General features: G+C 50.5%; 2 protein-coding genes across 8 annotated transcripts in view; one reads left to right on the plus strand and one right to left on the minus strand.

Annotated features, from left to right (window-relative positions):
• NAA60 (N-alpha-acetyltransferase 60, NatF catalytic subunit) overlaps window positions 1-14,823 on the plus strand; it is a 34,215-nt gene extending 19,392 nt beyond the window's left edge. For 5 of the 6 annotated variants that reach the window (XM_063100421.1, XM_063100424.1, XM_063100425.1 and 2 more), the window contains exons 2-7: window positions 2,743-2,858; window positions 5,668-5,797; window positions 7,795-7,891; window positions 8,672-8,906; window positions 9,971-10,421; window positions 11,111-14,823. In XM_063100421.1, the coding sequence (XP_062956491.1) occupies window positions 2,749-2,858; window positions 5,668-5,797; window positions 7,795-7,891; window positions 8,672-8,906; window positions 9,971-10,127 (729 nt within the window). In that variant the 5' untranslated portion in view covers window positions 2,743-2,748 and the 3' untranslated portion in view covers window positions 10,128-10,421; window positions 11,111-14,823. The remainder of the gene's footprint in view (window positions 1-2,742; window positions 2,859-5,667; window positions 5,798-7,794; window positions 7,892-8,671; window positions 8,907-9,970; window positions 10,422-11,110) is intronic. The other variant, XM_063100422.1, reaches the window with a different exon arrangement.
• An 80-nt stretch (window positions 14,824-14,903) lies between these two features.
• On the minus strand, window positions 14,904-16,865 carry C6H16orf90 (chromosome 6 C16orf90 homolog). 2 transcript variants are annotated; one of them, XM_063101320.1, is made up of 3 exons: window positions 16,850-16,865; window positions 15,970-16,323; window positions 14,904-15,328 (listed from the first exon to the last, which is right to left on the minus strand). In XM_063101320.1, exons 1-3 carry the CDS (start codon window positions 16,863-16,865, stop codon window positions 15,171-15,173), a joined length of 528 nt encoding a protein of 175 aa, XP_062957390.1. In that variant the 3' UTR covers window positions 14,904-15,170. The 2 variants fall into 2 exon arrangements, with proteins under 2 accessions (XP_062957390.1, XP_062957389.1); XM_063101319.1 differs by having other exon boundaries at window positions 16,820-16,865.
• Window positions 16,866-22,284: the final 5,419 nt, after the last annotated feature.

Raw genomic sequence — 22,284 nt, forward strand, 5'->3', positions numbered from 1 at the left:
GGAGTGTCACAGGCGGGGTCCCCACCCTGTATACATGACATGGGCGGTGTGGAGGTGCCGATGAAAAATATGGAGGAAGGAAGAGAAAGTCCATCCCTCTCATTTCAGCTTTTGAGCCAGTGCTATTTAGAGGGATATGTATGGACATCAAGGTGGTGCAGTGCCCACCCCTTAGAGCCTGGCGTGTGCTGGAAAAATGGTAACCCAGTGTGGCCATCAAACCTCAGAGCTCCTGCAGTACCTCCACCACCTCCCGTTTCCCTGCCCACCCCATATTTCTGTTCCAAGGTCATGGTGATGCTTCCAGCCCTGCAGACCTGGCCTCTAAAGCCTCTCCCCCAGCTGGTCTCCCAAGCTGGCTGGTATTGTGAAGGGGAAAGGGGACACAGTCACAGACCTGTCATTACCCAGCCCAAGGGTCTCCTGCCCTGGGTCAGCCCTCACCTGACTGCCCAGTAGCACCCAGTCCTGGAGAGCCACCAGCCCATCAGGCACTGGACCCACCTCAAGCAGTCATGGCCAGCCCTCGCAGAGCCCTTCTGCCTGCTGAGCAGAGCATGCTGGGGTCCTGTCCAGGGCTCAGAGGATAAGCTGCTGCTCCTGCCTCCCCACTGCCCACCCCCCCCACCCTGGCCTACCCTGTGGTCAGGCCTCAGATTGGTTCTCAGCCCTTGGCAGCTGGCAGGTTGGAAAATGGCCAGACCTTCCACGCCCTTCCTGGGGACTCTTAAGGGAGTGCCTGAAGTTTCGAAGAAACCAGGCATGAACCATGGTCACAGCAACATGCACAGGTGACCTAAGCAGTTGCCGCAGGTGCTACACTTAGGCTCATGAGCTGTGAGGGCTAAGTGTCCAGGTCCCTTAGGTCTCTGGGCGTCATGTGGTCTATGGCAAGTAATGACTGTCGTCCCCACATACCCAACATTTATTATGACAAATTTCAAACATAGAGAAAAATTGAATGTGTAGGACAATAATTATACCTACCTGCCACCTAGATTCAATAGTTAACAGCATTTTATTGCATCTGCTTCATTAATTTTTTTTTTTTTTTTTTTTGCGCTGAACCATTTAAAGTTAGTTATAGACATCATGATGCTTCACTCCAAAATATTTCAGCATGCATCTCCTAAGAAAGACTTTCTATAACATAACCATTATACCTTATCATATCTAAGAAAGTAATCACAATTTCATAACATCATGTATTGCCAGCCCACGTGTAAATTTCCCCAAAACATTGTTTCAGCTCTTGATTTTTCCTGGTAGGGGTTTACACATTAGTTTGGTTGTAGGTCTCCTTGCCTCTTTTCATCCATTTTTGTGCTTTCAGTGACACTGGCTTTTTGAATAGACCAGCCCAGTTGTCTTGTGGAATGTCACATTTGGAATTTGTTGGCTATCAAGCCGCCCGATAACTTATACATTCCTGCATGCTGAATGTTACCTGTGATCGTGAAGTGAGGTCTGAAGGCTCAATTCGGTTCAGGCCCAACATTTTAGAAAGGAACTCCCAGGGACTTCGTGCATTTCCCGCCCATCACAGCCAGAGGCACATGAGGTGGGAGAGGCTGGGCATGGTCACTGAGGTACAGTGATGACCCTGAGTCTCGAGCTGGAGAGAGAAGGTCTTCCCTTGTCACTCTGAGTCCCAGGCACCTCCTGCCTCAGCCCTTCTCCCTCCTCTCGACTGTAGCTTAGCAGCCTTTGATGTTTCTTGCTTGACTCAGTTATTTCCATCAGTGGTTCCAAAACGGTGACTTTCTGGTTCTATCATTATTTCTACTTTTATTGGCTGTCATTTGTCTACCGGAAAAAAAAGCAACTTCTTCTCAACTATTGGGGATGAACTACACAATTCCTCCTAAAAAGACAGGCTAACTGTGTAATTCTTTCCCTTTTAATTGCCAATTTTCAAGTTGAAAAAGGCTTCTGCTTTCCCTTTGTCAGAGCCCAACTCTAGGCCTGTATTCCTCTCTTCCTCCTTCCGTTCTAATAAAACAAAGGACACTGCTGCTCCATCAGCAACCCAGATTGATTGTCCTTTCCTGATTTAAGAGTCATTGACAACTGGTGACCCCTGATTTTCTGTTTTGGTGTTTCTCAAAGTCTCTTTCTTTCTGCCCATGAGTCTTCATCTGCTGGATAGGGGAGGGGAAATCAGGCATGACCCACCCGGCACAGACCCACCCGTTTACCAGCGCCACTTCTCTGGAAATCCAGCTGTTCACTGCTCCTACCCCTGAGGTCTGCTAGGCCACTCCAAAGGAGAACAAAGCAGTCCTACTGTCTTTAACAGCCACTGGTCCCAGGGTTGAGAGGGGTTGGGCTTGCCGGGGCCATTGTGCTTTCTGCAGTGGAGGAACCGCTGCCATGAGAGCAGCCAGGGAGGAGCTGGGGCTGCTGTGGGAAGCTCGGGGGCAGCTCACATGGGGAGAGGGAAAGGAGAACCAGGCCAGAGGCAGGGCTTCCCTCGGCCAGGGCTGGGCATTGCGGGAGCCTGGGTCCTCATCCTTCCAGCCTTCCTGCACCTCGGTTTCCTCTTCTGCCAAGCAGAGGTGACCATAACACCTAGTTCCCAGGGCTTTTGTGAAGACAGAAGCGCTCTGTGTGGTGCTGGGAAGACACTCCAGCCTCAGGAGATGCTGTCTGCCCTCCCATCTTGCCTGCCTTGCAAAGTGGCAGGAGGAAGAGGAACAGGTGGATGGGTCGTGAGGTGGTGCTGCCTCCCTCTCCCTGCAGGTGTGAATGACAGAGGTGGTGCCATCCAGCGCCGTCAGCGAGGTCAGCCTGCGCCTCCTCTGCCACGATGACATAGGCACCGTGAAGCAGCTGTGTGGCGACTGGTTCCCCATTGAGTAAGTGAGGGGCACCCGAGTGCCCAGCTGCAGATTGCGGGGTGGGGGAGAATGCAGGCACTGAAGCTGGAGGAGACCTTCTGACCCCCAGGGCTATGTCACCATGCCACAAAGGCGAGGACGGGTGCCGGGGTGGCCAGAGCACACAGCTTGTCGGTGGACCCCGGGCACCTGCTTCTGTCTGTACTGGGACTCTTTCCTCTTCACAGCATTCCTCCTTTGAAGAGTCCCCAGAAGGGCTCTGCTCAGAAATTTTAGTTACAGTGCTGTTTATAATCGAGAAAATTTAGAAGCAACGTAAGTATCTGAACAGTAAGGAATTGGTTACAAACATTAGAGTGTGTGCTTACAAAAATATAGCATTAGTCAGCCAGGAAAAAAAAAATCTGTCAAAGAGGTATGTTTGTCAACAGAAAGTTTTTTTACAAGATACTAAACCAAAACAGACAAGAGGCTGGCTGGCTAGCTCAGTTAGAGAATGGTTCCATCCCTGTACTGGCCAGCTGCCCACCCAAAAAAAGTAGACTAGGAAACAGGTATGTACCATGATCTCACTTTTACTTAAAAACATGCACAAGGTCAAAGCTTACAAGGATATGTTCCATTTAACAGTGTGTTCAGTAATTTAAGGTGGGTAGATTATTAGTGTCTACGATTTTCTGTTTTTGCTTGTCTATATTTCCTACATATATATTTTTTCTGTAATATGCACCTCTAGCTTTTGTAATGAGAAAAATAGGCACAAACTTTTTAAAATTAAAATTAAACAAGATCCTGCATCCAGGATTTATATCAATGGCACCATCAGCTTCCCTGGTTCAGAGGCCTTTGGACTGCTGAATGAGAAAGAGAAAACAGAAGACACAGAAGTAGGACATAGCAGTGCACGTCTGTGTTGAGAACTCAAGCATTTTGGTGTCACTGATGCCCACAAGTGCCAGGCAATGAGATTAAAAATGTCAGTAAGTGTGTTGGGATTGAGATGATAATGCTAATCACAAACGATGTCTTCCCTTCCTGTGGCATATGCCTCTTGAACGTCAGGAAAGGTGTTTTAAAAGCAGCCATTCATAATGACACTAGAAAGCTAGAAGAGCCGTAAGCAGCAGATCAAACATTTGAGGAATTCTCGGAAAATAGAACATTTATAGGAGCAGATTAGCAGAGAAACATGGTAGAGAAATTGTACCCAAAACACAAACTGAAGAAAGTCGCTTCGATGCTATTTCAAGGGTAAGAACATTTTCTGAAGGAAACCCCGAGTTCATTGTCAACAAATAAAAAAGAGAAGAGCCTGTGTGCATCATTGTGACAGTTATCAGAAAACCTGACTTGGAGCAGCAGGGCCTGCTATATCCCCTCCACCCCCATGTGCCACAGTTTGTTTCCAGGATAAAACCCTGAGAATGTTTTTTTCTGAACACGACAAGGAAAAGTTGGGATTAGAACTAGAATTACTGTGAATATTTGGGTCAGAGGGCCAAGCAAGGAAGAGCCAATGTAGCAAGCAGGGCTTTCGCATTTCCACATGCCTTGATCTCAGGCTTGTTTACGCTGTGGGCAGGAAGGCAGGGAAAGGCATGGCACCTACATATCTTGTCACAGCCTCCTGGCCATGTGGACTAGCAGTGTCTTTATAAATTAAAAAATAAACTGTTCTTCAGCCCAGCAATCCCACTGCCAGAAAGTAATCCAGAGAAACAATAGCACGATTAGCATGTACATAAGACCCTGCTGAGGGCTGGCTGGGACAAGCAGAGCTGCACCAGCCTGTGGCCTCTGAGTGTCCTGAGGCACCCGGCTTGCCTGCCTCTCCTTGGAGCTCTGTGGTCCTGAGTCCACGGGTTCCCAAGGAGATAGAGTGAACTGTGATTCCGCTGGGCCAGGAAGTGGTAGCACCATGTTCTAACTGCAGGACCAGCCAAGCACTCCTGGGGTTAGAGGAGGACCCAGGAGCAGGGATGGAGTGTGGACGATGCTGGGCTCTGGGGGCATACCTCATGGTGGGTGGTCAACGGCCTCTGCAGAACTGAGCAGAGCACCTCTCCGCTTTCACCACCTCCAGCTACTAGTCTGAGTAAAGTCATCTTAGGCTGACCGTTAGGTCTCTCCCAAGTTTACCCGTAAAACCCAAAGTTCTCTGCCCTCCTGACCATGTCTCGCGGGGGCTGGGGCTAGATCTGCCTGTTAATGACGGCATCCAGGGCCTTTGCACTAAGTGTTCTCTTCCCTGCCCCTCTCAGATGGGTCTTTGCCTCATTCTTGGTGGTGAGCAGTCTCCCTAGCACCCCTGGCCACAAGTTGCCCTTGAGGTCAGGTCCCCACTCCTGCCCAGGGCGGTGTTGTAAACCCAGATGCCACTCAGCTGTGAACTTGGCTCTTTGAACTGCTTCCTGTAATCTTCAGTGTCAAGAAGTCTCACTTAATTCTTATAGGATATCTTCCAAGGGTCTGTGGGCTACCTAGGGCCTAAAATCTTAAATCACCCAGCTGAGGAACCAGCCACCTTTCACTGGCCTTGTGTGAGCTGCTCTTGTGGAGACAGTTTAATTGAGGTTTTTCCCCCTTTCATATCTCATGTCTGGTAAAAAACATTTTCACATCAGAAATTCCCCATCCTGTCTGACCAGATCACTTCTTTAGGAAGACAACTGTGATAGGTAGAAATTAAGTGATGGGCAAACTCCTCCTCAGCCTCGGAGCAGTGAGCAGGAGCAGCCTGGAGCCCTGTGTGGTTCTAGTGTATGGAGCATGATGTTAGTTGGACTTGACCTTTGGCAGGTTCACCTGCGTGTGTTCTCTTTCTCAGGTACCCAGACTCATGGTATCGTGATATCACATCCAACAAGAAGTTCTTCTCCCTCGCTGCAACCTACAGAGGCGCCATCGTGGGAATGATAGTAGCTGAAATCAAAAGCAGGACCAAGATACATAAAGAGGTACGTGCGTGCAGCGATAACCTGGCTATATTATTGCTGGACAGGGCTGTGGCAGAATTGTGCTGCCCGCTCCATGGCCTTTTGTCTTAGGAACCATGACCTGCAGAATCCAGAGCAGAGAGTGTGACACACCCCCGGTTGGTTTCTTTCTCTGTGTGTGTGACATGGTAACACCTGTGCCTTTATTCATGGGCTAAATAACAAGACCCAACAGCAGGCTCCATAACCACTGTCACTCTGAAGTAGGAATGAGCACAGTTGTGATGTGATAGGAAGGTATCTGTGATTTGCACTGGTGGCAGTGTCATAGGAACTGCTGATGCTGCTATGGTTTGTTGAAGGACATACTAGGTTTCAGTTAGAAGTGAAAATGCAAACACAATTCTTTTTTAATCCAACTTCATGGACCCCTCCAAGGTCTGTCTATCTAAGAATGCTTTGGGGATCTGTCGACCCCCCAGGTTAGCAAACCCTGCCCTAAATGTAAACCCTAACGCCGTGACCACAAATGTCTTGTTCCATGTGGTTAACATTTGTCAAGATTCTGCCTAATAATTTTGGTCATCTTGGCAAATGAGTAGGGTTTACCACACAGGTATTTACTCTGAGGAGCAGGAAAAACTCACCAACAACTGGCAAATTGTTCTACTGTTTGGTGGCTTGAGGTGATTTCTTTAAGAAGAGGAGACATCTCTCTCTTTTAAGGACCCAGATCCACTGAAGCCCACCCCATTTTGCCCATAATTATATTCCAGCACAGCTGGTTTCTTTTAAGAATACCTTTTCTATCCAAGCTTCCTCCTGAGATTTTTACTTCCTTTTATTAATGCTAAGATATATCAGAAAGAAAGCAAGTGTCAATATACTTTTGATCTTTCCTCTCGCATGGGACAAACTGTCTCACCTGACTCCCACCCTGTGATGTGTTCCCCGAAACCCTGTCTGTATATATTTTCCTGAGTGCTTGTCCAGCTGCACCCATGCATGGTGACTAGATCTGTGTGCTTATTCTGAATGTGTTTGTTTTCCCTCAAGGCAGACATGGGGCCCTTTTGCTTCTGCTCCCCACCTCTCAAGGAGGGAGTGTCAGAGCGTCCACACCTTGCTAAGAGGCTGGGTGAATTCAGTACGCCAGCTGAGGAGTGAACACCCTTCTCATGAGCTTAGAGTAACAAGAGGATGACCTCCTCCCTGAAACTGGCATGTCTAGGTTAACTGTGGTGCAGGGAACAGGGACGGGCCGACTCCACTCCTGGCACATGGGAGCCACTTGGCGGACAGTGGACACAGAGCAGAAATCCAAGTCCCCCAGCATTCTCTTCTTGGGGGATAAAAACCCTACACACAGCAGATCCTTCTTGGTCTTTATGAGTTGGAAGAACATAACCTGATGGTGGTCAGATTCAGGACTCGGCCACCCAGAATTCTACCTCTGGAACCAAGAGATACAGATGGAGTGGCGTTCTGGGGCAGGTTGCAGCATGCCGCTCTGCCTGACATGGGCAGCAGAGGGTGGTGGACAGGCCACCCAAACTCCCCCTTCTCTGGGGCCACTGGGGGCAACATGTGATTCTTTAACTAAACCTTTAAAACTGCACATGTCTGGCTGGCTTGCCTCTCGGTGTGTCATTTGACATGTACCCATGAAGTACCCACACAGGGTAGTCATTTCCTTTTTACCTGCCAGAACTTTCGCTTGTTCTGGCTTTGGAGTGTCTCTTCGGTTTTTGGATGGTCTACCTACCTATCCCCAAGAGAAGCTCCTTTTTCGTGTGTGTGCTTATTTTAGCAGTTTTTCACCAGAAGGGCCCAAACCTTCTCATTTCCATGGGGGAGGTGGGGGTGACTCTCCATTATCCTCTTTGTCCTACCCCTTCCTGCCCTGTGTCCCCAGGTACCGGGTCCAAGGGAGTCAGTGCGTAGACCTCACAGGCTGTGCCCTAGAGTGAGCCCATGAGCCTCCAGTGTTAACCTGACTATCTCTAACTTTTTTTTAGGATGGAGATATTCTAGCCTCTAGCTTCTCTGTGGACACACAAGTTGCATATATCCTAAGTCTGGGAGTAGTGAAAGAATTCAGAAAGCACGGCATAGGTAAGGGGCAATGGAGTGTGTGGTGTTTGGCACCCCCCCACCCCCATGTCCAGCCACTTCCTCATCCTGATGATTGGAGTTCATAGGTACCACTCAGTCTCTTCCTTTGTCCTTGTCCCTGCCTAGGGTCAGACCTTCCTCATGCCTCCCCGCAACACTTCTCCCCACCTTGTCGGCCTTCGACCATCCTTTTTCCACACATGGCCAGGCCTTTCTGCAGTAGTCTCCCAAATCTGACATAATCAGATTAGCAGCAGCTCTGGAACATCCTCATGATGGGACAGACCCCTGTCCCCACTCCTGCCACCACACACACAGCTCGTGTCTGCTTGCAAGTTGTTCTTTTTTCAGAGTAGAAAACAAATGAAGACACAGGACTTGCCACTGTTTATCAGATGCCCATGTCATCAGATCCAGTCCCACTCGGCCACGCAGCCAGGGAGTGGCAGAGTCTTAATATTTAGCCCTGTCTGTTTGGTGTTTTCCTGGGCTCGTTTATACTATTTGTTGTCTGGAAGGTTGAGTGAGTCCCACTGTGGGTCCAGCCCACGGGAGGGCACTGCCAGGCCGCATCTGTGGTCTCACCCAATGGTCTGCAGCTAACCAGCTCTATTTGGCTATGAGATTTGAGGGACTTGGACAGTGAATGGTTAGGGCTAGTCTCTGATACGATAGGCAGAGAGATCATCTGCTAGGAGACTTATGCAAAGCTCACGTTCTCCACATCACATTTCCTTTCTGACTGCTCTGCCATGCTAACCATCACCTCTTCTCCCCAAGGTTCACTTTTACTTGAAAGTTTAAAGGATCACATATCAACCACTGCGCAGGATCACTGCAAAGCCATCTACCTGCATGTCCTCACCACCAACAACACAGCGATAAACTTCTACGAAAACAGAGACTTTAAGCAGCATCACTATCTCCCCTATTACTACTCCATCCGAGGGGTCCTCAAGGATGGCTTCACCTACGTGCTCTACATCAATGGCGGCCACCCTCCCTGGACAATCTTATATCCTTTACTTCTGGGTGGTGAGGGATCGTGGCTTCCTAACCATACAGGTGGCAAAGCCAGTGAGCTAGTTGGAGCTGTGGTCACTTCCAGGTAACATTCTGCAGCCAAGTTTACTGGTTCGTCCTTCCCTGACCAGATCATGTTGTGGGTAAATCTGGCACCCAGTGTTCCCCAGACCTCAGCCTGGCATGAGGGATGGATTTTAACCCTCTTGGTCCAAGAGCCATCCATCATCCATCCATTCAACAAATATTGATTGAGAGCCTCCTGTCATAGGTGCGCTAGGATCGACGGTGCACAAAACAGACAAAAGTCCCTGCCCTCAAGGAGCCTGCGTGCTAGCAGGGGAGGAAACAAGTGAGGTGGAATGAGTCTTTTACTTTGTTCAAACACTGGGGGTCAAACCCTTCTTATGGGGGTGCGTGACCCAGAGGTGTGGCCCTGCCGCCACCTCCTTAAGTCTCTTTTGCCCTTGACAGGTGGGAGGAAGAACAGGAGACGACATGACAGTCAGAGTGTGGCCCAAAAAATACTGTGCATATGCGTATGTTTTTAAATGAGTGAGTCTAGTATTTACTCATTTCATAGGGAAATGGGAAAGAGAGGTGACTCACAGCCCCACAGACCTCCTATCTCACATGAAGATGCGCCCGTGGGCCTCCAAGGGTCAGCACTGTTGGCCGCCCTGCACCCCCCCACCCCCCAGCCCTTGTTAACAGAGCTCTTTCCCTCCTGCTGCTCTGAGGCTAGAATCTGGGGGATTACCAGGAACACTTGCTCTTCTGCCAGCCCCCTCCCCGCAGGCCCCACTCCCTGTCTGTCACCTTTGTGCAGGGTCTGCATGCCTGAGGCCTCACCTATTAGTTTGCTCAGAGGAAGCCCCTTCCTCTAGCAAGCCTTTCCAGCCTCTGTAGAGCCTTAGCAGTCTCTTGGCCTCCGTCGAGCGTGGCGTGCTATCTGCACGCAGTTCTGCGGGTCATTATGCAGGCCCTGCCAACAGTGCGCCCAGGCAAGCATGGGCAGGCAAGGGCAGCTCAGAGTCTTCCTTAACAGAGCCCCACGGACTACATCCAGCACTTGGGCTCTGCACTAGCCAACTTGAGCCCCTGCTCCATCCCGCATAGGCTCTACCGCCAGGCTCACAGCCTGCTCTGCAGCTTCCTGCCGTGGTCGAGCATCTCCACCAAGGGCAGCATCGAGTACAGCCGGACCATGTGATGCCCGCCCCTTGGCACCCCGCGGTGCCCGCCCTCCTGTCCATCTGACCTCGGCTGTCTTTTGCAAAGGTACTGGCAGCCACCTGCTGGGCCCGTTGGTCTGCCCACTGCAGGCCCGGTGCTACGCGGGCTCCGGAGCAGAATATATTCTACAGGTAACCCCAGAGCAGACGGTGAGACATGGGGAGCCCAGCACTTCCAGCAACAAAAACAGAAGGCTTGAGCAGGCAGGTTGGAAAGCCAAGGTCTGGGGTACTTCCTGAGCAACTCACAGAAACTTCGTGACAGAAAGCAGGTGACCAGAGATGCCCGGAGCCCCTGGCCAGAACTTTTATCTTTTTACTTCCTGAACGGCTTTTTCTTTGTTGTTAAAATAATGCAATCACATAGTTCAAAACTGAAAAGGTACAAAAAGATCAAGTCCCTCCTATCCCTGTCTGCCAGTCACTCCGCTTCCTCTTGAGAGAGGCATCCAGTGTGCCTGTGTCTTGGGTGTGTTTCCAGGAATTCTACATGGACATGAGCCTTAGCACCAGCACCACCGCCCCCTCATCTCCACGGGGCATGCTCAAACCAAAGCACCTGGTAGGCGAGGGCTCTGCTCAGATGCAGCTGCCTCTGGTCACCATGAGTGCTGCAGGCAGCTGGTCTCTCCTGGTTTTCAGAGAGCAGAGCTGGAACGGGTCCTGTGGACTCGAGTCTGCCCCCTTATGCACCAGCAGCACCCAGAGCAGTTGAGTGACTTGAGCCAAGCTCATACAGCGGGCTCCACCGCCACCTCTGCTGTGTACCGAGTTTGGAGTCATCGGTGCCTTTATTTGTGCTGGGACTGAGGGGCACCTGGAGGCCACTGGCAGCAACTGTGGGCCCGGAGAGGGGCTTGTGCTTCAGGGACGCCCATGCCCAGTTGTAGGCCGGGCAGCAGGGGTGGGACAGAGCATCTCCGTGGCGCCTTCACCCTCCCCTTATTCTCTCTTCCCACAGGCTCTCCTCCACCGGTGCCCTGGGTCTCCACGCACCTGCGCCATCCCTACAGGGGCTGGCTGGGGTATGGCTGCATCCACCGGGCAGGGACCGCTCTCACCAGGCCTCTCCTGCCTCCCCCGCTCCGCTGCCCGTCCCTTCAGATCCTTCCTGCAAAGCCGGAATGAACTTTCTGCTGGGAGGGAGGAACGCACATGTGTGGACACACTGGACCCTAAAGACAGGAACCTACAACCAGGGGGTGCAATAGAGGGAGTTCCAGGCCTTTGTGCAGAGCCAGCCCGAGGAAGCCTGCGGCAGTGGGGGTGGCCTCTGCCCTCCACGAGGGGCTGGCAAGGGGTGGGCAGCGCGGGGCAGGCATGGGGCTCTGATGGTGCACGGCTCCTGCTCCTCTGTGGCCCCCTACTGCGCGCGTCCTGTAGTCCTGGAGAAGTCATGCTGCCTGTTGGATCATAGAATGTACCGTTGACCTGACCTCCCAACCAGGAACTGGGCTGAGACAGGCACCAGCAAGCTTCCCGGGGCCTTGTCCTCCTGTGAGCACAGCCCCAAGGCCTGGCACAAACAGGAGGAAGCTGAGCTCCATGTCGGGCTGCACGGCTACCACAGGTCTCTGCAGGTCCTGGCCTGGGGGGTTTGGCACCCAGGGCAGTCACTTGGCTTGTTGGTCCCTCAGCCTTGGAGGGTGGGTGGAAAACTGTGTCAGCACCACTGGGAGCTGGGCTTGGAGCAGGCTTCCAGCAGCCCCTTCACCCTCCTGTATCCCCCAAACACCGCTTGCTGCCTGCCCACCCCTCCAAGGCAGGGGAGGGTGGACAGAGTCCCACCCAGCATTGCTGCAGTGTCACGAGAGTTGTCACAGAAGGTCCTTGCAGCACCATGCTGCGCCAGCCTGAGGTGAGGAGGAGCCGCTTGGCCAACAGGCCTAGTGACCTGAGTCCCTCAAGATTTTCCCAGCCTGGGGCCTCTGCCTGGCCTGCGGCAAGGGGAGGGAGTCTCAGAGTGAAGGTGAGCCCCCGGGCAGGACAGCATTCTCCCTGGATGGTGCTGGCCAGTGGGAGGGGCCATGTTGCCTTGACTGGGCCAAACCTCTGTGCTGAGGCCGCCACTCAGTATTCTCTGCTTGGAATCAAGGGTGATCATGTGATTTTTATTTCTGCCTACATGGGGTAAGGGAAGAGTCCTCTGGAAAGTTCTGCCTTGGACATTCATAGTTGAGCTCAGAGGCCTTGCTCTCCCGCCCCCAGTCACTGAGTGTCCAGCCCAGTGTTGAACAGATTGTCGTGTTTTGTCTCATTACAAACAGATAAACAGACTTTAATGGTCACATCCTGTTTCCAGCACTGTGGGTGGGGCTGGGAGCTGTCATGGTCAGGCCCCAAAGATAGAATGTAGACCTGGCGGAGAGGTTCTAGAGAGTGCAAAGGCACAGTTGGGTTTTTTATAACTGAAGGGCTCCCAGCAGCCATCAGGCAACCCCCTGGTGCTCGGCCTGGAGCTGGGGCTTGGTCTGGGTGGGAGGGCCCTGGGCTAGAGCACCCCACAATAGGAGCCTGAGGTGGATGCCAGCCAAGCATGGGGCCAGCTGTTTCCACTGGCCTCTCGCCACCCTTGGGAAAGGAGCTGTGTTTACTGCCGCCATGACACAGATGAGGAAAAGTGGCCCAGGGGCCAGGGAGTTACCCACCAGCACAGGGTTTGTGAGTGGTGGGCCCCTGTGTGCTGGGTGTGCTGCTGTCTCACATCTCAGCCGGATGGAGACCTGCAGTGAGGGTCCTCCCCAGGGACAGGGCCTGAGGCACTTGCAAAGCAGGGTTAGTATGTGGGCTAGTGCCACTGCATGGAGCGGAGGCCCTGACAGCCCCGGGAGGTAGGGCAGCTGGACACCCAGAGGCCACAGGGCATGTGGAAGCAGATGGACCTGCTGGGTTTCCCCCACAGGCACATCCTGCTGGTGAGGCACAGCCCGGCTGCTTAGGTGAGTATGGTTTTCCCCTCTGCTGCTGGGGTAACTTCAGGATGCAGGGGTGACTCATTGGGGCCTTTGGTCAATTGCATGACCAAGTATCAATGTGCCCAGGTGGGGATCCGGCTGGGCCCTGAGCCCTGCCCTAGGTAGCCGGCTCCTCCAGTCTGGCCTCCCTGCTTTGGTGAAGACAGCAGGGCCGGCAGCTCCAGGACTCTCACCTAAGCCCCACCCACACTGCAGGGAGAAGCAGGATGCTCTGGCTGTTGGGATGTGGCTCTGCTCCAGGCCTACTCTGGGATGGAGGCTGAGGGGGATTTTTCAAGAGCCCACGGATGCCTACTGTCTCCCTGTGGGGTCTCCTTGGTCCCTGCACACACCACCCAGGACTCCCCTACAGGGCCGGGGCATGTAGGACTTCTCAGCAGTCTACACAGGGGCCTGGGGATGGGTCCCTCAGACAGTCTCCGCAAGGGCTGAGACAACTCCTGGTTGGCATTCAGGGAATCCCAGGGGAGAGTGTCCCGGGGCCAGCAGTGCACATTTTCACAAGTGTCTGCTCGTTCAGACCATGGGATGCTCTTCCGTGTCAACTCCCTGTCTGCAGCACGCCATGGCTGAGTGTTGTGGGAGAGGGAGAAAAGAGCTGCCTTCCCATCACCCCGGGCAACTCATCTGGTGGTCTGCTGGGCAGCTGCATCCTTCCCAAACCTGTCTGGCCACAGCTGCTCTTGGGAGGAGCGTCCAAAAGCCTGCTGTCTCTGCTGCTCTTCCTGGGGGCTGCTGTTGCTGCCACCACCTCACCACCAGGGCCACTCCCACTTCCTTAGAACAACTCAGAAAGCGACCAAGGACTGACATCCTCAGGATCTGCTGGGCAAAGGACCTGGGAGATGTCCAGGGGTGGAGCCAGGGTGCAGGGGGAGGGAAGGGGGCTCAGGGAAGGAGCCCGGCTGTCCTTGACCTGTCACATGTGGTCTGGCAGGAGCCCATGGGAGGGGCAGTGCTCAGCCCTAGCCTGACCTGGCTGCCTGGACTGGAAGTCAGCCAGACAGATGAAGGTCCCTGAGGCAAGCAAGCCCAGCTGTTCCCATCTCCCCACAGGACTGAGTCCTGATGTCTGTGGCCCCCAGGGGACATTGGACAATGTCTGGAGACACTGGGTTGTTACAAATGGGAGGAGGGTACTACTGGCATCTAGTGGGTAGCAGCTGGGGATGCTGCTCAGTATCCTGCAAGACACGGGACAACCCCCACCACAGAATGATCTGGCCCGAATGTCAGCAGAACCGAGGTTGAGACACTGTTCCTCCTATAGAGGAAGCCTATGCCTGGGTACCTGGAGTCTAGGCCATCTGGGAGGAGAAGGGCTGTGCCCATCCTGCCTGGAGAGACAGGAGCTGGGGTCCGTGAAGCAGTAAACCTAACCATACTCTTGGTGGGGCCAGCACAGGGTCCAGGCCAGCATTTTGCTTCATCCTCCTCCCTGGTGCCATCCCTAAACCAGGCCCACCTTCCTCTGTCTGCCATACCCTGCGTCTCGGCCTGTTGAGACCCTGCCCACCCTCTAGAATGAAGCCCAGCAGCACCTCATCCAGGAAGCCCTCCCAGACTCTCCTCACTCTTCCATCAGCCTCTCGCCCTGGCTCATGACTCTGGTGTACCCACCCCCAAAAAGGGCTGGAGCACCACAGACCCATCCCTGGGATCAACAACGGGTCAATAAAGGGTTGATGATAGACAAGAAGATGCAGGCCTTGGCTTTTATTGAGATTAGACCTGAGGGCTCCCTGGCCTCTCAGGAACCCAATTCTCCACTTGGCCTGGCCTCTCAAGTGCAAGTGGCTGACTTGAGTTTGAGTAGGCTACAAGGGTATGGTCATGCTTCCATTTCTGCCGCTCCCACGGGACCTCTTCCCGCCCCCTCACACTTTCCAAGACTGGCCCAGGTTCTCGTGCTGGGCAGTTGCCTGGGCCATCTCAATGAGGGAGCGCTCCTGGTGGCGGCTGAGCTCAGCCCCCCATCCTCCTGGGGCCTGCCTCCTCCTCCGCCATCCTGCATCCTCCTGTCCCCAGCCCTGGCACTCGGGATCCCTATGGCCTCTCCAGGGCCTCAGAGCGGGTTCTCTTGCACAAGGGACACAAGGCCTCCTCCCAGAGCCCCCAGGACCTCTTGGACCTGAACCTCAGGCCCTCAGGGGGGCCAGGCTGGGAGGGGGCACCCTTGACTGGGTCCATGCTGGAACTGGAAGCTGAGGAAAGAGGGAAGAGGAGTCACTCAGAGGGACCCCAGGGGAGGTTGGAGGGAAGGCTGGCAGCCCACCCTGTGGTCCCAGGAACCTGAAACAGAAGGGAAGGGGGCAGCCCTTTTTCCCTTGTGAGAGCCCTGGGGGTGGGAGAGGAGGAGGGAAGTGAATGGTTCAAGCTGGAAGGACCCTAATCTAACCTGAACCCCTCATTTTACAAATGGGAAAACAGGCCCAGCCAGGGAAAAAAGTAGTCCAAGTTCCCTCAAGTGCAGAGCTGGGACTGGAACCCAAAACTCTCGGTCCCAGAGCCACCCCTTTCCCTCACACCCCATGGCCCCTGACAGACTCTCCAGCCCCCACCCAAGTGTGGGCTGCCACCTTTGAGACCCAAGGGGCCATGGGGTTTTATGACCTGGGGACACTCATGGTCTGAATCCAACAGGGATGGGGACAGATTCATCAAGATCTTGCTCCCTGGGGCATGACGTCACTGTGAGGGTGTCCTGCTACTATGTCCCTTCCTAGTCACCACCAGGTCCCCTCCCCAAGAGGCTTGGGAATGGAGAAGGGTCCATCTGAGTCCCTAACCCATCCCTTTCCCAGGTCTTCCCCTCCGTTCCCAATCCTGCCTTGACAGAGCTCACCTGTGTTTCCCAGGCTGTCCCTGGGCAGTTGGGCTTCCAGAAGGGCTGAGTAGTGGCCATTACCTGGACCCAGAGTCCCCTGCAGCAGGTCCAGGGGCCAGGCTGTGCCCTCAGGCTGTGGCAGGCAGCCCCCAGCCATGAGCTGGCCCAGCCAGTGGCTCTCACACTGGCCAGCAGGCTGCATGTGGCTCGGTAAGTAGAGAGCCAGGCCTTGGAGGTGGCGCAGCCGGAAGTTCTTGGGCTTGCTTCCCTGGACACTGGGGCACTGCTGCTGCTGGGCCCCCAACCCCCCCTCATAGATGTTGGGCAGTGTGTCGGGGTGGCTGGGGTGTCCTTGGACCCAGCTCACTGCATCTGCAGAGGGGAGAACAGGAAGGTGATGGCCAGCCAGCCGCAGCAGCCATAAGGGGACGACACAGTCACATGCCACTAAGACCAATTCATGATGGGCCCCACCCCCAGTCTGCCCAGCCTCGGCTTATCTGTCAAGTGGGCTCAGTCCCCTGCCTCCCCTGCCCGCCACCCAACAATGTGTTACTCCTCTTCCCTCTCCCAACAACAGGGAGGTCTAAGTAGCCACAGGCCTTGGTTCTGAGATCTCCTTCAGGACTTCAAGCCCTTTCTGCCACCCCTTTGTGCGCCCTACCCTAGAAAGAGTATTCTGGTCCCAGCATAGAAATTGCACAGAGGGTCAAGGAGGGAGTGACCAGCCAAGGGTCACTTGGCCTGGACGAGGGGCCACTCCACTCTACCAAGCATGCATTTCCCTGAGGCCATCCCAGTGGCTTTGGGCCCAGATGGTGACAGGAGGGCATCTTTCCTTCTGCCACTCCTCCCCCCAGCCCAGCACCTTCTCTTATGCGCAGCTCAGAGAATGCACAGACCAAGGCTTCCATGAAGGGCCAGTGTGGTGGGGAGGAGTGACCAGACCTATGTGCAGCAGGGGCCCGCTCTCCCCTTCCTCAGGGGTGGGGCTGCAGGTCTCCACAGCAACCGGCTCTTATGATGTCACAGGGAAGATGCCCAGCCTTTCTGGATCCCCCAGGCTAGGGGAGGGTGATGCCCACCCAGGGCAGGTGTAGGGTGGAAGGGGGGCAAGGGAAGGGACCAGAACTCCAAAAGAAGTCCCTGGTCACTGGCTTGAGACAGGCTACACAAAATAGACTCAGTCCTGGCAGGCTGGAGAGCTGCTCTCTTGGGTGACCTCTGGGGCCTTCAGCTTCCTCATCTGTGCGTGGGAAAGGATTAACAGGTACAGACCTGGTAAGGACTGGATCAGTTCTTTGAACATGCTGAGAAGGTAGTTTTGGGTGACTGAGCAAGTCACTTAACTTTTTATTTATTTATTTTTAAAGATGGCCGGTAAGGGGATCTTAACCCTTCATTTGGTGGTTGTCAGCACCACGCTCTCCCGAGTGAGCTAACCAGCCATCCCTATATAGGGATCCGAAGACCAGTAAGAGGATCTTAACCCTTGACTTGGTGTTGTGAGCACCAGGCTCTCCCGAGTGAGCTAACCAGCCATCCCTACATAGGGATTCAAACCCTTGGCTTTGGTGTTATCAGCACCACACTCTCCCAAGTGAGCCACGGGCCGGCCCTTGTAGTAGTCAGTGTTAAGTCTTGCACCTCTGTGGTTAATTTTATTCCTATTTTGTTCTTTTTGCTCTTTGCTAGTGTATAGAAATACAACTAATTTTTGTGTGTTGATCTTATATCCTGAGACTTTGCTGACTTTCTAAGCACTATTAGTTTGTGTGTGTGTGTGGTTTTTTAGTTTTTTCCTATATCCAAGATCATGTCATATGTGAATAGAAAAAATTGAATGTTTAGTTTTTTAAAAAACTGCCGAACTGTTTTCCAAAGTGGTTGTACTATTTTACATTTCCACCAGCAGCATATGAGAATGCAGTTCCTCCACATCCTTACAAACAATTGGTATGATCCACAAAATACCTGGTAACTTAAAGAAAAATAGACAGAAAAGTTAAGTGAAGGGCCAGCCCGTGGCTCACTTGGGAGAGTGTGGTGCTGATAACACCAAAGCCAAGGGTTTGAATCCCTATGTAGGGATGGCTGGTTAGCTCACTCGGGAGAGCCTGGTGCTCACAACACCAAGTCAAGGGTTAAGATCCTCTTACTGGTCTTTTTTTAAAAAAAAAAAAACCATTGCTGAGAGGATGAGAGGATGTAAAGAAGACTTAAACAAATGGGAAAACATCCCACGTTCATGGACTGAAGACACTATTGTTAAGATGGCAATACTCCCCAAAGTATTCAATGTAATCCTTATCAAAATCACAATGGCCTATAGGCAGTGTATTTGGGTTCTCCAGAGAAACAGAATCAGTAGGCTATATACAGATATGTAAGAGAAGATTTATTAGGGGAATTGACTCATTCAATTATGGAGGCTAAGAAGTCTCAAAATGTGCCACTGGCAAGCTGGAGAACCAGGAAAGCCGGTAGTGTGATTCCATGTGAGTCTGAAGGCCTGAGAACTGGGGTGGGGTGATGGCTGGTGTAAGTCCTGGAGGCCCAAGCACCAGGAGTCCAGTGTCCAAGATCAGGAGAAGATGGATGTGCCAGCTTTAGAAGAGAGAATGAATTCACTCTTCCTCCACCTTTTTGTTATAATTAGGCCTCCAACTTATTGTATGATGCCCACCACATTGGGGAAGGCAACCTACTTTACTCAGTCTTTACCAATTCAAATTTCTCCTGGAAACACCCTCAAGGACACACCCAGAAATAATGACTTACCAGCTATTTGGGCACCCCTTGGCCCAGTCAAGTTGACACATGCAATTAACCATCACAGGCAGAAATGGAAAAGCTAATCCTAAAATTCATGTGGAATTACAAAGGAGCACAAATAACCACATCAATCTTGAAACAGGAAAACAAAGTTTGAGAACTCACATTCCTGATTTCAAAACTTACTACAAAACTACAGTAGTCAAAACAGCATTGAACTGACATAAGGATAGACATCTAGAAAAATGGAATAGAATAGAGAGCCCAGAAATAAGCCCATACATCTACAGTCAATTGATTTTGACAAGGTCAAGACCACTCAATGCAGGAAACAATAGTCTCTGCAACAAATGGTGCTGGGACAACTGGATAGCCACATGCAAAAGAATAAAGTTGAACCCCTACCTCATACCATGTATGAAAAAACTCAGAATCTACCAAAGACCTAAATGTAAGAACTAAAACTATAAAACTCTTCCTAGAAGAAAACATAGGGTTAAATCTTAGATTTGGTAATAGATTCTTGGATATGACACCAAAAAAAAAAAAAAAAGAAAAGAAAAGATAAATTGTAGGGCTGGCCACTTAGTTCAGTTGGTTAGAGCATGCTGCTGATAACAGCAAGGCCCAGGGTTCTATTCCTGTATCAGCCAGCTAAAAAAATTAAATTAAAAACTTTTGTGCTGCAAGAGATACTATCAAGAAGTGAAAAGACAACTTGTGGAATGGGAGGCAATATTTGCAAATCGTATATCTGATAAGGATCTCGTATGCAGAATATAAAAGAACTATAGCTCATCAACAAAAAGACATACAACCCAATTTTAAAATGGGCAAAGAGCTTGAATAGACATTTCTCCAAAGAAAATATACAAATGGTAAACAAATACATGAAGAGATGTTCAACATAATTAGTCAACAGGGAAGTGCAAATCAAAACCACAGTGAGATACCACTTCACACCCACAAAGATGGCTATAGTAAAACTAAACAAAACAAAAAACCAGAAGATGGTATGTTGATGAGGATGTGGGGAAACTGGAACCCTGATACATTGCTCATAGGAATATAAGATGGTGCAGATGCAATGGAAAACAGTTTGGCAGTTCCTTAACAAGTTAAACGTAGAATTACCATATGATCCAGTAATTCCACTCCTAGGTATATATTAAAAAGCTGAAAAACAGGTATTTAAACAAATACTTGTCCACGAATGTTCATAGCAGCATTATTCACAGTAGCCAAAAGTTGAAAACAGCCCAAATGTCCATCAACGATGAATGGATGAACAAATTGTGGTATGTCTATACAATGGAATATTACTCAATCATAAAAAGAAATAAGGTACTGATAGATGGTGCAACATGAATGAATGTCAAAAATATGCTAAGTGCTCTTTGCAGCACTATTCACAACAGCCAAGAAATGGAATAACCTAAATGTCCATCAATGGACAGATGGATAAAAAAGCCTTTGGTATATATACACAATGGAATACTATTCAGCTATATTTTTAAAAAATGGAACCCTGTCACTTGTAGCAATATAGATACAACTGGAGACAATCATGTTAAGGGAAGTAAGCCAGGCAGAGAAAGAAACATACTGCATGATATCTCTCATATGTGGAATGTGAAAAAAAGAAAAAAGTGATTCTCATAGAAGGAGAGTACAATAATGGTTACCAGAAGCTAGAAAAGGAAGCGAGATGAGCAGGGGAGAAAGGAATTAATAGGTATGAAGCTACAGGTGGATAGGAAGGATAAATTCTGGTGTTCTAAGCTGACCACAGCTAATAGTATTATATTGTATATTTCTAAATATTGTATTGTATTATATCATATTATATTGTACTACATTATACTGATTATATTATATTGTATATTTCTAAATAGTCATCTTTGTGGTGATGACTAAATGTAATGCAGTGTCCTGAATAGAATCCTGGGACAGAAAAAGGACACTAGGTAAAAAGTAAGGAAATCTGAATAAACTATGGACTTTAGTTAATAATGTATCAATAACAATATTGGTTCATTCATTGTGATAACTGGATTATACAAATGTTAGCAATAGGATAAACTGGGGGGAGAATGGACAGATGGAGGCTGGGAACTCTCCATACTATCTTTGCAACTTTATAAATCTAAAACTATTCTGAAATGAAAAGTTTATTTAAAAAGAAAGAAAACATTAAACATTCACTTGCCTTATGACTCTGACATGCCATTCTTAGGTATTTACTCAAGAGAAAAGAAAGCATACAAGGATTTGTACATGAATATTCATACCAGCTTTATTTTTAATAGCCCCAAATTGGAAATGTCCAGCAGGTGATGGGTAAATAAATTGTGGCATGTCTGCACAATGGATATACTACTCATCAATAAAAAGAAATGAATTATGGATACATGCTACAACACTGATGAATCTGAAAATAAGTATGCTGAGTGAAAGAAGCCAGACGAAAAGGAGCATATATTGTATGATTCCATTCATATAAAACTCTAGAAATTGCAAATCTATAGCGACAAAAAGCAGAACGATGGTTGCCTGGGGATGGGGGAACGGCAGGGAGGAGGAGCAGAAGGGAGGGATTACAAAAAGGGGAGCAAAAGAAAATGTTGGGGTGATGTATTTGCTATCTTGATTGGGGTGATGGTTTCATGGATGTATACGTGCATCAAAACGTATCCAAATGCACATCTGAAATATGTGCAGTTTATCAAACATCGATCATCCTGAATAAAGCCTTAAAAATTCAAAACTAAGAAAGGAGGCTCTGACTCCCTTCTCGGTGCTCCCTTGGAGCTGTGCCCACTATAGTGGGTACTGAGTGTGGTCTGTCTGCCCCAAACTGCCCATCACAGATCATTTAATTCTCACAGCAACCCTATCAGGTATTACGCTCTCATTTTTTAAGGTTGAAGAATCTGAGTCACCTACCCGTTAAGTAACCTGTGCAAGATCACGCAGCTGACTGCTTGTCTTTAGGAACAGAGTTGGGAGCTTCTACACACCAGTTCACCTAAGTGTAAAGGAGAGCAGGGGGAACTCCCAGTGGCCCACTGAGAGCACACAAGCCCAGAACTAACCAGCACATGGTTAGTTCTAAACTGGGAATTGCAGCCAGGACAGAATCATGGGAGTGCAGGGGGAGGGAAAGGGACAAGAAATAGAATGCATGGCCTTTCCTCAAAGACCTTTCTCCTCACTCCAGTGATTCACTTTCACTCATTTATGCATTCATTCATTCAGTTAGTCAAGTATTTAACAAATGCTGAGGACCACACAGTGCCAGATACTATTGAAGACTTGGGGACATAGTCAAGAATAGGACAGAAAACGTTTCTGCTTTCACGGAGCTCACATGTCCAGGTCAGAGACGCAGAAGATAAGCAAATGACATAAAACAGGGTGAAGTGACAGGGAGGCAACTGGATGGGGCCTGCTTTGGTAGAGGTGGTCAGAGAGGCCTCTTTGAAACAGTGTCATTTGGGGAGACCTGAAGGAGGCAAAGGAGCCAGCCACACAAAGATCTGAAGTTGGGAAGAACAT

Source organism: Cynocephalus volans, chromosome 6 (genome assembly GCF_027409185.1).
Source record: "Cynocephalus volans isolate mCynVol1 chromosome 6, mCynVol1.pri, whole genome shotgun sequence".
Classification (NCBI taxonomy): Eukaryota; Metazoa; Chordata; class Mammalia; order Dermoptera; family Cynocephalidae; genus Cynocephalus; species Cynocephalus volans.

Excerpts from the sequence above, each read along its gene's own strand:
- C6H16orf90 (XM_063101319.1), bottom strand. The coding sequence starts at position 16,865 with ATGGAAGCCTTGGTCTGTGCATTCTCTGAGCTGCGCATAAGAGAAG. Across the intron at positions 16,324-16,819 it reads TGAGCTGCGCATAAGAGAAG|ATGCAGTGAGCTGGGTCCAA; the intron begins GTGCTGGGCTGG and ends TCCCCTCTGCAG. Across the intron at positions 15,329-15,969 it reads GGACAGCCTGGGAAACACAG|CTTCCAGTTCCAGCATGGAC; the intron begins GTGAGCTCTGTC and ends CTCTTTCCTCAG.